The sequence below is a fragment of the Podarcis raffonei genome, chromosome 15 (assembly GCF_027172205.1).
Source record: "Podarcis raffonei isolate rPodRaf1 chromosome 15, rPodRaf1.pri, whole genome shotgun sequence".
NCBI lineage: Eukaryota > Metazoa > Chordata > Lepidosauria > Squamata > Lacertidae > Podarcis > Podarcis raffonei.
Window position 1 is genome coordinate 6181481 of NC_070616.1, and position 16641 is coordinate 6198121.

Below are 16641 nucleotides of genomic sequence, written 5' to 3' on the forward strand. Positions count from 1 at the left end.
GTAAAATAAAAACAAAGGGGAAAACTCTGTTTCTGATCTGTACTTCTTTTAAAGAAAAATACAAATTTAATGATAAACATGAAAGATGGATGGGGAATCGCAAGCCCGCCCTTCCGAACCAGGAAGGCAGATAGCCCCAGGTTCCATCCCTGGCATCTCGCAAATAGGGATGGGAAAGACCTCTGTCTGAAACCCTAGCAAGCTGCTGCTGCTGCCGGTCAGTGTAGGCGACGCTGACACACACCCCGGCTTGCTTCTACGCAAGCCAGGCATCTTTCTACGCTCCTCGACGCAGCTAAATGGCTTAGCCAGCAGGTGGCGCTGTGGGACAAGTACGACGCTCTCTCGCCGTGGCCTCTATGGTTGGAGGCCACTTCCTCTTCAGGCGGAGAAGGTAGCAGCCCACGTGGGTGGCCAGGTAGGTTTGCCAGGAGGGCGTGCAATCCTGGACGGGGGTTGCTGCAGTTTGGATCGAGAGCAGCTTGGGCAGGGAGGCTGGGCTGCAGATCTCTCTCTCTCTCTCTCTCTCTCTCTCTCTCTCTCTCTCTCTCTCTCTCCCTCTCTCCGTTTTCAGCTGAGTTTGTTACTGGCTCCGCAGCCCACAGGGACTAGCAACTTGAACTTTTCTATTTGCAAAATCAGGGAGGGAAGGAAGAGCAGAATTTGCCAAATCCAAACCTTTCGAGCCTTCCTCCCTGGGGGCAACTGGAAGGGCCTCGTGGTGCTAATCCTGTGGCCTTGTTGTTTAGTCGTTTAGTCGTGTCCGACTCTTCGTGACCCCATGGACCAGAGCACGCCAGGCACTCCTGTCTTCCACTGCCTCCCGCAGTTTGGTCAAACTCATGTTCATAGCTTCGAGAACACTGTCCAACCACCTCGTCCTCTGTCGTCCCCTTCTCCTTGTGCCCTCCATCTTTCCCAACATCAGGGTCTTTTCCAGGGAGTCTTCTCTTCCCATGAAGTGGCCAAAGTATTGGAGCCTCAGCTTCATGATCTGTCCTTCCAGTGAGCGCTCAGGGCTGATTTCCTTCAGAATGGATGCGTTTGATCTTCTTGCAGTCCATGGGACTCTCAAGAGTCTCCTCCAGCACCATAATTCAAAAGCACCCATTCTTTGGCGATCAGCCTTCTTTATGGTCCAGCTCTCACTTCCATACATCACTCCTGGGATGTAGCTGTGGCTTTACTGCTGTTATCCAGGGTGCAGCGATGACCTTCAGACGTGGGTGGCTTTTAAAAGATGCTCAGGCAAACCTAGGCTGGATATGGATTGCCATTTATTATGCCACCACCTCAAGGTGGTGTGTGCATGGCTTTCTCTGCTCTTCCGCTCCCCTTTTTATCCTCTCAACAACCTTGTGAGGTAGGTTAGGATGAGAGACAGTGAGGTCACTCAGTGGCTGACTGGGGATTCAAACCCTGGTCTTCTAGAGGCTAGCACTCTAACCATCACAGCACACTGGTTAGCCCAAACACGTTCTCATGGTTCTGAATTAAGGGCTGATTTAATATAGGAAGATGCTGTGTACAGAGTCAGACCCACTGGCTTGTCTAATTCAGCCTTGCCTACATTGACTCACTGTGGTGTTTGAGATGGTACCCAGAGATGCCATGGTCTGAACATGGGGCCTTCTACATGAAAGCAGATGCTCTGCTTTACTAATACTCCGTGATGCTCCTACCATTGCTATCGGAATTATTCAACCCCCATTGCAAATCAGGTTTATTATCAAAATTTACAGACTTTCAGTTGTTTGCAATGAGAGCATAAAACAAAAGCAATTGAAGTAGCTCAACACAACGGATGCTTCAAGTGGTTCCCCCAAAATTCAGCTGAAATTGCTTAGCAAACTGTAGATGATTTATGAGTGATAAATTCCTGCATGAACTGCTGGGTGGGGGAGTCAAGGCCAAGTGAAAAATCCTAGAGCACATCAGATCAAAGTTGATTTGGGGATTTATTATTATAATTGTTATTTTATAATTATTATGCATGCTCAGGTAGGGCTTACAAAACATAACAACTAATTGCGCAATTCTCAAATAGCTAAAATACAGAACAAAGCTATGTAATCAGGCCGTTAAAATGTAAATGCCCATGATTCAAATATATGATCCTGCAATTAATCCAGAATGTGGCAGCTAGACTGGTGACTGGGAGTGGCCGCCGCGACCACATACCACCGGTTCTGAAAGATCTGCATTGGCTCCCAGTACGTTTCCAAGCACACTTCAAAGTGTTGGTGCTGACCTTTAAAGCCCTAAATGGCCTCAGTCCTGTATACTTGAAGGAGCGTCTCCACCCCCATCATTCAGCCGGACACTGAGATCCAGCGCCGAGGGTCTTCTGGCGCTTCCCTCATTGCGAGAAGTAAGGTTACAGGGAACCAGGCAGAGGGCCTTCTCGGTAGTGGCGCCCACCCTGTGGAACACCCTCCCTTCAGATGTGAAGGAAATAAGCAGCTATCCTATCTTTAAAAGACATCTGAAGGCAGCCCTGTTCAGGGAAGTTTTAACATTTAACGCTGTATTGTTTTTAATACTTGATTGGGAGCCTCCCAGAGTGGCTGCTGCTGCTGCTGCTGCTGCTGCTGCTGCTGCTGCTGCTGCTTCTTCTTCTTCTTCTTCTTCTTCTTCTTCTTCTTCTTATTATTATTATTATTATTATTATTATTATTATATAGCACACCGTTTAAAAGTGGAAATTCTGGGCAGGAGATATTGGAAAAAGTTTCTGTTTCAGGATTTTTCAGAAAGACCACATAATCCATGTTGATTTAGCATCTTGGTCCCTACCCCTCTTTTAAGGTTGAGAGAAAGGCATATTGAACGTCAGAGATGGCACTTCTCCTGTCTTTTAAATCTGGCCTCTGGGACGCCGCAAGACTGCCCTGCGCCGTTGGAACCATCCGACATCTCTCCACGCGGAGAAAACCTCAGGCGGGGGAGCGCGAACTTCCTGGTGGGTTGAGCAGCCAAGTGACTCCTGATCATGGGCTTGAAACAGCCAAGGACCAGAGCGAGGCCCAGCCACGTAAACCCTGGAAAGGTCGTGCCCTTCGGAAAGAGTTCTGGCGGCAATTTCGTGCGCAGACCATGCCGTCTGACAGGGAGGAGCTGAAGAACTTGAGGAACGACGATTTCCCCGAGAGGAAGAGGAGCCCCCCGCAGAAACCCCTCCCCGTCGAAAGGACCAAAGGCTCAGAGATCTTGTTTGGGGTTGCTCCCTGCTCCTTGGCTCTGGCCAGATCCAAGAGGAACTTTTTCCAACTCTTCCTCAAGGCTGGCAAGGGCACTCCATCGCCTATGCTGGAAGAATTCTCCCAGCGCGCCAAGGACAGGGGGATTCCAGTGAAGGTGGTTCAAAGGAAGGTTCTAGATGGCCTCTGCAAGGGCGCTGTCCATCAGGGCGTGTGCCTGGAAGCCACGCCCCTCCGCCCCATTGGCTGGCAGGAGGCACCGCCCCCTGAGGCAGAGGGAGGGGGGTCCCAGCTCCTTTGGCTGGCTCTGGAGGGGATACAGGACCCCATGAACCTGGGAGCTATCCTTCGGTCTGCTCACTTCCTGGGCGTCGACAGGATTGTGATGAGTCAACGGAACAGGTAAAATAGCACCGGGTGAATTATTTTGGGGGTGGGCCTGTAGATCAGGGGCAGAGCATTTGCTTTCAATGTGAGGCAGATCCTTACCTGCCTATGTGATTCAGCACTGGCATGAGGACTAGAATCTTAATTTGTTTTTAGCTGAACAACCAGAGCTCCGTGATAAAGCATCTGCTTTGGGGGCAGAAGGTTCAGTCCCCGCCATCCTGCCTGCCTGCAATTCCTTAGGAGCAAGTGCCATTGACCTCGGTGGGGTTTACTTTGGAGCAATCCTGCGTCAGGCCAACTTGAGCACAGGCTGTGGGTTAGATGCAGTTTTTCCATTCTCTCTGCCCCTGCGAAGACGGGTGTTGCTAACAGAACCAGCTTGTGGAGATCTGCCGGGAAGCATTTAATAATTTTTGCCCCTACCCCGGGCTTCTCTCTTTGTAGCTGTCCCCTGACACCTGTGGTCAGCAAAGCCAGCTCGGGGGCCATGGAAGTTCTGGACGTATATAACACAGATGATCTTCAGAGCCTTCTTAAGGTAACACCCACCCACCCACAAACTTTCGCCTGTTTTTCTTTTAAATTAATGATTACAGGCAACTTCCTGTACCTCCAAGGCATGCACAACCGCACTCATTGTCGCAAACCTGGACGTGGCGTGAGGAGGGGCAAAAACGGCGCAAAAATAGCGTCTGGCAGTCCCATGAGCCTTTGCACTGTTATTTGAGGCCTGTGGGAAGTTGGATTTTAAGCAAGGAAGTTTGGAGAAAGCGCGTGTGGTGGAGTTTGGTAGATTTTTGGTTTTTCCAGGGTTTCCAGAGGGTGTTTACAGGCCTTTTCGGTGGTGTTCCCAGTATACGTGATTTTGCTTAAATGCACGGTGTCTCAGAATGTAACCCCCATGTCAATGGGGAGTCGCCTCTACATTTTTATCTCGCCTTTCCTCCAAGGAGCTCAAAGGGGTGAACGTCGTTCTCTCTCCTTCCCCAATGTATTCTCACAACAACCCTGTGAGGCAGGGTAGGATCAGAGACAGAGAAAGGGTCACTTGGGGAGTTTCATGAATCGGTGGGGCTTTGAGGCCTGGTCTCTCAGGTCCAACACTCAGACCCCAGGAGTGACTCTCCTGTAGCGCTCCAGATGTTGCTGGACGCCAGCTCCCACAATCCCCGAGCATTGGCGGTGCTGCGGGGGGGGGGCATTAATGGGAGTTGGTGTCCAATGATCTCCAGAGATCTACAGCTTCCCTGACTCTGCTCTGACCACCTTTGCTCTGATTCAGCAGCAGCACTCCTCTTAAATTCACATGGTGAGATTGCTTGCAAGCAAAGCACTGGGAAGGGTGCTAGCTTGTCTGCTTTGTATGCCAAAGGTGCTGGGTTCAATTCCACATAGGGCTGGGGGAAAGCCTCAAACCCCGGAGAGCTGCTGCCAGTCAGAGCTGACAACCCTGAGCTAGATGGACCGATGGCTTGGCTCGGCTTAAGGCAGCTTTCTGCGAACCCATTTTAAACCCCCTTTCATCCAGAACCAAGGGGACTAGAATCTTTGTTTCCAAGTTAGAATGATCGTAGCTCAGTGCTTTGCACGCAGACGATCCCAGATTTAATTCCTGACGTTTCTGGGTAGGGCTGAGCAAGGCTCCCTGTCTGAATCCCTGGGGGGTTGCTGCCGTTCAGAGCATACTGCGTTGACCCGGATAGACAAATGGCCTGACTCTGTAGCAGACAGCTGGTCTCTTATTCCCTTCTATTCCTTTTGCTCTGATGCATTCCAGCGCCTCTTCTGCCTTGCTTGGAATGGCTGCTATACCCCGTTCGGCCACACAGTGGCAGCGTTGTACAAGCTTTTAAAAATAAGTTGGATTTTGCTAGGTGGCCAGCCTGAGGTCCATACGAAATGGGGTGTGCACATAAGATTGAAAGCTGGGTTTACAATAGGGTTACCAGACGTCCCCGGATTTGCGAATAAGTCCCCGGACAAATGCCATCCCCGGAATGTCCCCCGATTTCATCTAATGTCCCTGGGAAATGCAGCAGCGGCAGTCTCAGCAGCCCGGAGCAGTTGGCTCTGGCTGGCTTCAGGAGCTGCTCGCAAGTCCCCATATGATGGTGGTGCAGGGGTTCTAAGGTGCAGCTTCCGGACTCCCTCCACCTTCCCTGACCCCAGCAACTAAGCTGTGAAGGGAGGCTTCATGCTGCCGATCAGAGCTTGTGTGCAAGCAAGAGGGGGCAGGGGTCTCTCAGCTAGGCAAAAGGAAGCCTCCCTTCGCAGCTGAGGGATCCCTGCCCCCTCCTGCTTGCACGCAAGTAGGAATGGGATTGGGGCTGCTCCAATGGCAAGGGAGGCATTGCTCTGCCTGACAGATCCCTGTCCCATCCTGCTTGCATGCAAGTAGAAGTTGGGATGGGGCTGCTCCGAAAGGCAGTGTGAAGTCTACCTTCCTGGCTGAGGGATCCCCGCTCCCTCCTGCTTGCACGCAAGTAGGAATGGGATTGGGGCTGCTCTGATGGGAAGGGAGACCTCACGCTGCCTGAGCCTCACCGCCACTCTCGGCCCTCCTTCTCCGCCTTCTGTGCCTGACCCACTGCACACCCCTTCCCCACCACCACCGAAGAACCAGGGGCTGCCCAGGCTCATGGAGAAAGGAGATAGAAGTCTTGGAGGAAGGCGGTTGAGGTCAAGGTGGCGGCTGCCCCTCTGCCACTGCCATCACTGCAGCATCAATGTCCAAGTGTCCCCGGATTCATTGAAAAAAATCTGGTAAACTTAACAAGCTGGGAAAAGGATGGAATTTATCCAATGAGCACCCGCCAGGTGTATCTGGGCTCCGGGACACACACGACATAAGCCCAAGACCCGTCTTCCCACCAGTTGGGCATTGAGTCGGCCGGGAGACAATTTAACGCTGGCTGGCCTTTCAGACAATGAAAGGCAAATGGCCTAATTTTTCAGCCACCTTTTCTCTGCCCCTTTCCTGTGGGTCTGGGGAGCCTCCCCCTCCGATCTCTGCCAGCCGCCCCGCTCTGGAACAACCCCATAAAGAGGCCATTAAGAAGGTGTTGCAACTTAATTGAAACATCTGTGCGGACTGCTTCCCTCTACTATAAATGTGCAATTTATGAACATTTGGGCCGTTGAGGCGCTCTGTTTAATTGGGTCCACGTTGGCCGGCTTCACCTTTGCCGCGGAGCGGGCATAAATCCCAGCGTCGTTACGGCCTGGAAATGGCAGGTTTTTTCAGAAAACGAGGCAGATTTTCTCCCCTCCCCCCTCTAAAAATGGATTTTGTAGGTGGTTGTGTTGAAAGGATGAGCTGGGAGCATGTATGCAATAGCAACTTGTTTTCCTGGATCAGGGCAAAGTCTGTGTCCGGGAGGGGCACGACCTGCTTCCCTCTTGATGTCATTAGATTGCACCTCCAATCAGCCCCAGCCAGCAGGACCAGTGGTTAGAGATGATGGGAGTTGTAGTCCGGAAGCACTTGTGCTAAGCTGTTCCTCTGGCCCCCTATCACAGTAGCTAGAGGCAAGGCCTTTCTTAATTCCCTCCAAGGAGCTCAAGGAAGAGAACAGTGGTACCTTGGGTGAAGAACTTAATTCGTTCCGGAGGTCCATTCTTAATCTGAAACTGTTCTTAACCAGAGGTACCACTTTAGCTAATGGGGCCTCCTGCTGCTGCTGCCGTGCGATTTCTGTTCTCATCCTGAAGCAAAGTTCTTAACCCGAGGTACTACTTCTGGGTTAGCGGAGTCTGTAACCTGAAGCGTATGTAACCTGAAGCGTCTGTAACCTGAGGTACCACTGTACGTGGCTCTTCCCCTCCTTGCTTAGTCCCCACAACAACCCTGTGAGGTTGGTTAGGCTGAGAAACAGTGACTGGTCCTGCCTGTCCCTGCAAGCTTCATGGCCGAGTGAGGATTATTATTATTATTATTTATTACTTATATCTCGCCTATCTTGCCAGGCCTCCCCAGCCACTCTGGGCAGCTTCCAACAGAATATTAAAAACACAATAAAACATCAAACATTAAAAACTTCCCCAAACAGGGCTGCCTTCAGATGTCTTCTAAAAGTCAGCTGGTTGTTTATTTCCTTGACATCTGATGTGAGGGTGTTCCACAGGGCGGGTGTCACTACCGAGAAGGCCCTCTGCCTGGTTCCCCATAACCTCGCAGTGAGGGAAACGCCAGAAGGCCCCCGGCGCTGGACCTCAGTGTCCGGGCAGAACGATGGAGGTGGAGACGCTCCTTCAGGTCTACAGGACCGAGGCTGTTTAGGGCTTTCAAGGTCAGCACCAACACTTTCAATTGTGCTGGGAAACGTACTGGGATTTGAACCCTGGCCCTTGCCTGGCACTCTAACCACAGCTCCACACTGGCGCTCAGTTTGATGGGTCCTCCACTCCAGTGGCTGGAGAGAGACTCCCAGCTATCAAGGGATACTTGGACTTCCTCTGGGTTTGAATTCCTGGCTGGGCCACCTCGCACCAGGGAATCGTTTGTCAGATGCTTTTGGTTCTGTGTTGAGGTTTCATTTATTGTTCTTAACACGTAGTGCTTCCTGGGAACCCATGAAGTTCATGTTTCTGATTTAAACAGTGAACAAACAGCAACGAGCGCAGAAGTATCTTCTTCCTCCATATCATGGAAGTGGGAATTTATACGAAGCAATCCTCAAGTTTGCCCTTTTCTTTTGCTCCTATCTCACCGCCCTTTTCTTCTGGAAGGCAAAATCAGAGCAAGGATGGGAAGTCCTTGGAACAGCTGCCCACACCAAAGACTTGGATTCTGTCCCCACCGTGAGTTGCTTAGATTTCCGCTGGAAGGGACCCACCATACTGCTGCTAGGTATGTAACACTGTGGCACTTACATTTTCAGGAAGCCCTGTACAATGGTACCTCGGAAGTCGAATGCAATCTGTTCCGGAAGGACGTTCGACTTCCGAAACGTTCGATTTCCAAAGCGTAGCTTCTTATTGGCTCTTGCATTCGGAAGAGCCAACCGGAAGCCGCTTGTCCTCCGTGTCAGATTTCTGGCTTCTGAAAAACATTCACAAACTGGAACACTTACTCCCGGGTTTGCGGTGTTCAGGAGCCGATTTGTTTGGGAACCAAGCCGTTTGAGTACCAAGGTACCACTGTATTGGGAAGTTGTTAATGTTTCATGTTTTATTATGTTTTTATTTGTGCTGGGGCAACCCGGCCAGATGGGTGGGGTATAAATAATAAAGTTGTTGTTGTTATTTTGGAGGGCCAAACTTTTGCAGAGAAGCTGGCCGTAGCTCAGGGACAGAACAGGTGCCAGGTTCAATCCCCAAGTAGGGTTGGGAATGATTCCAGGCAGAATACCCTGGAGAGGGACTGGCGGTCAGTGTAGACCGGGTGTGTGTGTGGGGCTGGGGAAGGGTTTGCCAACTTGGAATCTAAGGCTGCTAGTGTCTTATGGTTATTTCCCTGAGTAACAGCCCTGTGAGGTAGGCTAGGCCAAGAAACAACAAACCGGTTAGAGATTCCACCCCCCGCCCCTGTTAGCTGGGTAGCTGGGAGAGAATTTAAACTCGCCTCCCCCTCACATTTACTACGATACCACATTGCCTCCTGAGAAGCTTGGAGGTCTTGCAACTCCCCTGACAAATGAAGGAAGGCAGCTAGGAGACCGCAAGGACTTGGGTCTGGGGTGTGCTCCAGTTCTTATTTTTATTTTTTATTTGTTCGATTGATATAACCACCCTTCATCGCAAGATCTCACGGCCGTCCGCAAGATAAAATACGAAGTAAAAGCACAAATAAGTACAGTGGTACCTCGGGTTAAGAACTTAATTCGTTCCGGAGGTCCGTTCTTAACCTGAAACTGTTCTTAACCTGAGGTACCACTTTAGCTAATGGGGCCTCCCGCTGCCGCCACACCGCTGCTGCACAATTTCTGTTCTCATCCTGGAGCAAAGTTCTTAACCCAAGGTACTATTTCTGGGTTATCGGAGTCTGTAACCTGAAGCAGCTGTAACCTGAGGTACCACTGTAGTTGAAACAAAAACAACAATATGATAGCCCCCTTTTCCACAAACGCCATTTAAAAGTCTGTAGAATATTAGTCAGCCAAAGGGTTATTGTGGGGTATCGTACCATAGACAGCCCTCCAGACCTTTCTAGACTCTCATCGTTCCTGGCCATTGGCTGGCCTGGCAGAGGATGCTGGGAGTTGTAGTTGCACAACCTCTAGAGTCTCACAGACACGCCCCCTTACCCTGGCTTTACCTGTGCCAAACTAAAGTATTGTGCACCCACCGTCTGCCAGCCCATCGATTTTTGGAAAGCTGAAAGAGAACAGGGAAGATATCTTCCCCGCTGTCCTTTACCTTCAGCGCCTGGCTTTTAAGAGATAGACTGCATCCGAACATGGAGGGTCCATCGCAACCCCTAGGGCGGGCCGCTGGTTCCCCTGTGTTACAGGACAGAAATGCACTTTTCCCCTTCCACTGCCAAGGAGTCTCTCCTGAGTTATGCGCCGGGGGCTGTTTGCCCGTGGCTGGGAGCATGAGAGATGCTTTGGGTTATTCCTCTGCAGTGGGAAAGGCGGCGGCGGTGCCCCAACGGTCCCCTTTCCTTTCCTTGCCAGGCTCATCTTTAACCGAAACGCTGATTGAAGCCGGGGAGCTGACAGGACGCTGCGGCGTCGCTCCCGGGGCTCGGATACCTTTTCGATTACAGGGAGGAAAGAGATACTGGCAAGTCGGGGGCAGGAATGATGAGCTGCGGGGAAATCCATCTCCACAACGGGCGGCGGGACAACGAGTCGGGGACTGCAGTGACAGTCGGGGGCTGTTACTTTGAAGGACGGCTCGGCTCGTTCCTGCGAGGGAACGGAATCTCTTTCGGCGGAGCAGAGGGGCTCCCGAGAGCGGGCCGGCCTCTTCTTGCCGGCGATGATTTCCACTCTCTGTTGAGCGCTTGGCAGAAAAGGGAAAATTGGACAGGGCAGGGAGCCTGGGAGATTTGGGGGAGAGGAAGGGGCCTGCAGTTTGCAGAAGTGCGAGGAGAAAGATAGGAGAATCTGAAAATTTGGGGCAGTTGGATGGGGACAGAGGAGGCCCATCTGCCTGTCAACTGCCCTGAGATCTTGTGATGAAGGGTGGTAGAGAAAACTAATAAGTAATAATAATAATAATAATAATAATAATAATAATAATAATAATGCAGTGGTACCTCAGGTTACAGACACTTCAGGTTACAGATGCTTCAGGTTACAGACTCCGCTAACCCAGAAATAGTACCTCTGGTTAAGAACTTTGCTTCAGGATGAGAACAGAAATCGTGTGGTGGCGGCACAGCGGCAGCAGGAGGCCCCATTAGCTAAAGTGGTACTTCAGGTTAAGAACAGTTTCAGGTTAAGAACGGACCTCCAGAACGAATTAAGTACTTAATCCGAGATACCACTGTAGTAGTAGTAGTAGTAGTAGTAGTAGTAGTAGTAATAATAATAATAATAATAATAAATAATAATAATAGTTTATATTCTGCCCTCCCCAGCCAAGACCGGGCTCAGGGCGGCTAACACCCGATATAAAAACAATTGATTGAAATACAACTTAAAAACAAGATTAAAAGACAACATTGAAACATTAAAATACAGCCTCATTTCAGTGGAAACTCAAATCAAAAACTTTTTGGGGGATGAAAACGTCAAGTCTTCACCAAGGCTAACTATCCAGACTGTTCCTACATGAGCCAGAAAAAAGCCAGGGAAGTCCCCAAATCAGAGTTCCATCACAGAAGGAGAAAGGAAAAAAGAAAGAGCGGGAGGGAATCAAATTGATTCCAAGCCAAAGGCCCGGCGGAAAGAAATCAGATCTAGTTTAGCATACTGATCTCACAGAGGCAAACTAGAAGCCAACTGTCCCTGCTTGGGATTCCCTTTGACTGTTTTTCAGAGACATACTGCCTCTGAGGCGGTGCATAGCCATTGTGGATAGTAGCCATCGATAACCCTTTCCTCCATGAATTTGTCCCACCCTCTTTTAAAGTCCTCCAAGTTGTTGGCCATGCCTGCTTCCTGTGGAAGGGAGTTCCGCAGTTGAACTGTGTGAAGAAGTCCCTAATGTCTGTCCTGGGTAATTGTATACACGGGTGGCGCTGTGGGTTAAACCACAGAGCCTAGGACTTGCCGATCAGAAGGTCGGTGGTTTGAATCCCCGCGACGGGGTGAGCTCCCGTTGCTTGGTCCCTGCTCCTGCCAAACTAGCAGTTTTAAAGCACGTCAAAGTGCAGGTAGATAAATAGGTACCATTTACAGAATGGTAAATGGCGTTTCCGTGCGCTGCTCTGTTTCGCCAGAAGCGGCTTAGTCATGCTGGCCACATGACCTGGAAGCTGTATGCCGGCTCCCCCAGCCAATAAAGTGAGATGAGTGCCGCAACCCCAGAGTCGGCCATGACTGGACCTAATGGTCAGGGGTCCCTTATCATGGAGGTGGTGTTGCTATCTCATGCTCTGGGACATTGGCATGGATCATGCCCCCCCCCAACATCTTTAAAAAAAGCATCTCAAGTGTTTCTGGGTGGGTGGTCAATTTGAGGGAGATTAAATTGGACAGGGGAGTGATCTTGTGTAGGATATTGTTGGGGGGGGGAGAATAAATTAATTTAAGATGGATGTTAATAGAGAGGATTTGGGGGACGTAACGAATAAGTGTAATTGACCTGATCTGGAGAAGAGGATCTGTTGGGGAATTAATTAGGGGATAAATGAATTGGAAGAAAAAGTGATCTGGGATGGCTGTGGCAGGGGGGAACAGGACAAAGTACCGTATTTTTCGCTCTATAACACGCACCCGACCATAACACGCACGTAGTTATTAGAGCAGGAAAATCCGTAGGCATGCCACCCGTAGGCATTCCCTCCATAACACGCACAGACATTTCCCCTTACTTTCTAGGAGGAAAAAAGTGAGTGTTATGGTGCAAAAAATACGGTAATTGAAAAAATATTTGAGAGAATTGCATATCGGCTGCCTTGCCTTCTGTGGTGGTTGAAGTTTGGATCTCATATAAATTCTTTGCAAAGTTGTGTTCTCTGGATCTAGGCCCCGGAAGCTGTACCCAGAAGCTGTCCATTCATTTCAATGGGTCTGTTCTGAGTATGAGTTATGTTGAACTGCAATCCTAGATCTTTTTAAAGGATCTGGCAGCACTTTGGCCAAACTCCATTGGTCGTTTGTCTCGGGACAAGTGCCCAGAGAAGCAGTTTCTCGTCAGCTGTTTTCCAGTTACCAAAGAGCCTGATCTTAATTATCGCCAACAAATTCAGCCTCATCCCAAGTTTATTTACCTGGGTATTTCTGCCCTGCCTTTCAGCCCCAAGGGGTTAGCGGTCTTTTTAACAAGAAAACACAAGCCCTGTCTGATAAAATCCATAATCTAAAATACAAACACACCCTACTTTATAAAGAGCCATGGGGAGTTGAAAAAGGCAACTGAACCAAACTCATTGCCTGTTAATTAAACATGGTGAGATCAGGTTCAGGGGATGAAGATGGTGATGTTAGGGGAAGAGGACCTGTGAGGGAAGCATGACCCATTTCGTCTGGAGAACACAGAATCGTAGAGTTGGAAGGAACCCCAGGGGTCATCTAGTCCAACCCCCTGGAATGCAGGAATCACAGCTTGCACGATAGCCCTTTTTCAAATATCTGAAGGGCTGTGGCATAGAACAAACATTTATTTATTCAGTTTATATACTGCCCTTCATTGGTGCCTCTCTCTTTTATTTCAATATCTTTTTGGTTCTGATTTGCTTTCAGATATTTTAAAAAAGAAAAGGCACCAATGCTAAACGACAACATATCCTCGCACTAATGAAATGAAAGCAGCTTTAATGCAAGAGTCGCCAACTTTTTCAGTCCATAGGCTTATTTGGATTTTTGAGCGAGAGTTTTGGGCTCCCACCTCCTCTGGTCCATTTCTCCCCTTCCCCCCCTGCGAGTCAGCCCCCACCTTGAAAGAGAGAATCTTACACACACACACACACACACACACACACACACACACACACACACACTGCTTTTCCCAAGAGATCTGGGTAAAATTCAGAGCTTGAGGAAGCGGGAAAGAGTGCCACTCTTCCTACTTCTTTCTCCAGCTCTATGTTTTCTTAAAGGGATGGAAACAACGTTATTTATGTCCAAGGGTATGTTTTTTGTATGTGCCCCTCAGAGGCTCCATGAGCACTTAGGGCAAGACCATGAAATTAAAATCCTGGCGTTTTATTGCTTTGTGTTTTGCCCGCGTGCAGGAAATGAAGGTTATGGCCTTTCTCCGGGGACTAGAAGCTTGTGCCAAAGGATGTTGACCATTTTCCCAGGGCGAGAGCTGCCGCCTGGGATCGAGTCCTTAAATGTGTCTGTTGCAGCTGGTAAGCGATTCCACCTTTGAACTTATATCTCCTTGAAGCTTCTTCCTTCCTGAGCAGGAAAGTAAAATCTTGCCGACTGTTGAAACTCTTCTAACACTTTTTTTGTTCTTCTTTTTCTTTTGATAAAATTCTTCCGCAGGAATCCTCTTGCACTCGATCTGCAGCCAAAGAGAGAGAGACCCGTGATGCTTCTATAAGAAAAACAAAACAAAAGCACTGTGCCTTTGAGGAACTCGTCCAGAAGTTCTGGGATTAGGGGAAGTGGCGTCCGGGAATTTTCTGGGCCAGAAGGAAAGGATTGGAACACAGTCCTCACTTCTGCTCTCTTCCACCAGACAGGGTTGGTGGAGCAGCAGGGCCACAAGGCATCCACAGCTGTTATGTGACAGAAGGTGTGTGTGTGTGTGTGTGTGTGTGAGAGAGAGAGAGAGAGAGAGAGAGAGAGAATGTGCTCTGCAAGAATTTTAGTCCTGATGATGACTTTAAACTCTAGTGCATCTCAGTGCGTAGAGTCCAGGCATGTCCAAAGTCTGTCTCGGGGGCCCAATCCGGCCCCTGTAGCAGTATATTTCCTGGGGTAAAATCCTAAAAAACGCACAACTTCAACCCTAAAAAAAGAGCTCAACAACTTTGGGGTGCAATCCTAAAAAAGGTCAACAAATCTTCATCAAATCTGGCCCTATTTGAAAAAAGTTTGTACACCACTGAACCAAGCATCGCACACACCTCATATATATCAGTGGGTAGACCAGGAATCTCTAAAACCCCACGCGTTACAATGGCTGCCCAAACCTCCGGTGTATTTTGATCTGTTTGTGCGTTGGCCAGTGGGAGGTGAGCTCAAGCTGGGCAGAGGAACGACCCCGTATGATCCAACCTGCCTCTCTTAGCCTGACAAAGGTGGTTTTCGATTCCTCTCCTCTGTAATCTCAAAGGTGGAGGGGTTCTGGGGTTGAGCAAGGGGTTAAGACTCCATTGAGTGCAGTGCAAAATCCTGAGAACACTACAGATATAGGAAGATGACCTACTGAGTCTGGCTAGTGGTCTGCCTAGGCCAGCTTTTCCCTTGCCTCTGGAGTCTTCCCTATGTATGGTGTATCAGAAAAATTACCGTATTTTTTGCTCTATAAGACTCACTTTTTCCCTCCTAAAAAGTAAGGGGAAATGTGTGTGCGTCTTATGGCGCGAATGCAGGCTGCGCAGCTATCCCAGAAGCCAGAACAGCAAGAGGGATTGCTGCTTTCGCTGCGCATGGTAGATTCCGTTCTTCGCAACGAGGACCCATTTCAGTCATGTGTACCTTGGCCTGTAGCAAAACTATTAAAAGAATGCAAGTGAAATGTTTCATTTGCTTTGCTTTCCCTGTTCTGCAGAAGTCTGGGTTTTTTTTAAAAAAAAATAAAAAATAAAATGTAATAATACAGCATTATAAAAACCTGGGAATTGGTATGAAATTTCAGTTTCTTAGGAAGGAGGAAGTATATTCTTCCCACTAGGTGGTGGTAAAGATACAGATTGCGGTTTGCTTCACTATGGGCAGAAAACAGTTTTATAACAAGATATCATTTCATCCTTTCTTGTTCGCTGGAAGGAAATGGGAATAAAAGCCATTTCTTTATCCTTGATACCAAGCTCTGATTCTCCGTATTTGTGTGTGTGCGTATTTTGTATTTCTCTGCATGAGAAACCGTTTTTTTTTAATAAAAAAAAAATGGAATGCCATTTTGAGGGCAACGATTTTATATTATTAATGATTATTTGAGAGATTTCTAAATGCTTTTCAAGAACACCCCCCCCCCCACAAAAAGTGGTGTAGGAAATAAACATGAAAGTATAGCAAACTCTGAAACTTTTTTTAAAAAAAAAGCCTGTTGTTGTTGTTTAGTCATTTAGTCGTGTCCGACTCTTCGTGACCCCATGGACCAGAGCACGCCAGGCACTTCTGTCCTCCACTGCCTCCCGCAGTTTGGTCAGACTCTTGTTTGTAGCTTCGAGAACACTGTCCAACCATCTCGTCCTCTGTTGTCCCCTTCTCCTTGTGCCCTCCATCTTTCCCAACATCAGGGTCTTTTCCAGGGAGTCTTCTCTTCTCATGAGGTGGCCAAAGTATTGGAGCCTCAGCTTCATGATCTGTCCTTCCAGTGACCACTCAGGGCTGATTTCCTCCAGAATGGATAGGTTTGATCTTCTTGCAGTCCATGGGACTCTCAAGAGTCTCCTCCAGCATCATAATTCAAAAGCATCAATTCTTCGACGATCAGCCTTCTTTATGGTCCAGCTTTCACTTCCATACAACACTACTGGGAAAACCATAGCTTTTACTATACGGACCTTTGTTGGCAAGGTGATGTCTCTTTAAAAAGCCTACTCTGTGGTAAAAAATAACGACAGATGGCAGCAACAAAATACCTCATTGTACAAGACTGGGTTGTATCTGAGTTAAGCCATGCTCGGAGCAGACCAGTTGAAACCACTGGACTTAGGTTAGGCCCTATATTGTGCTAGACTTTGAAAGTGGGATTGTACTACTTTAAACAATCTTGGCTCTCCGCAAAGAATCCTGGGAACTGTAGTTAAGGGTGCTGAGAGTTAAAATTTCTAGTTTGCCGTGTCATAAGAACAGAAGGAGAGCCCTACTGGGTC

General features: G+C 48.8%; 1 protein-coding gene across 3 annotated transcripts; it reads left to right on the forward strand.

Moving 5' to 3' along the window:
* The first annotated feature begins 334 nt into the window (after positions 1-334).
* On the forward strand, positions 335-14643 carry MRM1 (mitochondrial rRNA methyltransferase 1). 3 transcript variants are annotated; one of them, XM_053367078.1, is made up of 6 exons: positions 1176-1222; positions 2809-3602; positions 4035-4128; positions 8319-8439; positions 13879-13998; positions 14138-14643. In XM_053367078.1, the coding sequence occupies exons 2-6, from the start codon at positions 2839-2841 to the stop codon at positions 14182-14184; spliced, it is 1146 nt and encodes a 381-aa protein (XP_053223053.1). In that variant the 5' UTR covers positions 1176-1222; positions 2809-2838; the 3' UTR covers positions 14185-14643. The 3 variants fall into 3 exon arrangements, with proteins under 3 accessions (XP_053223052.1, XP_053223051.1, XP_053223053.1); XM_053367077.1 differs by lacking the exons at positions 1176-1222; positions 13879-13998; positions 14138-14643 and adding exons at positions 335-418; positions 10208-10676; XM_053367076.1 differs by lacking the exons at positions 13879-13998; positions 14138-14643 and adding an exon at positions 10208-10677 and having other exon boundaries at positions 1108-1222.
* The last annotated feature ends 1998 nt before the right edge of the window (positions 14644-16641 follow it).

Coding starts and splice junctions, on each gene's coding strand:
- MRM1 (XM_053367077.1), top strand. CDS start 2,839: ATGGCACTTCTCCTGTCTTTTAAATCTGGCCTCTGGGACGCCGCAAGA. Junction 3,603..4,034: donor GTGATGAGTCAACGGAACAG/GTAAAATAGCAC, acceptor CTCTCTTTGTAG/CTGTCCCCTGACACCTGTGG. Junction 4,129..8,318: donor ATCTTCAGAGCCTTCTTAAG/GTAACACCCACC, acceptor TTCTTCTGGAAG/GCAAAATCAGAGCAAGGATG.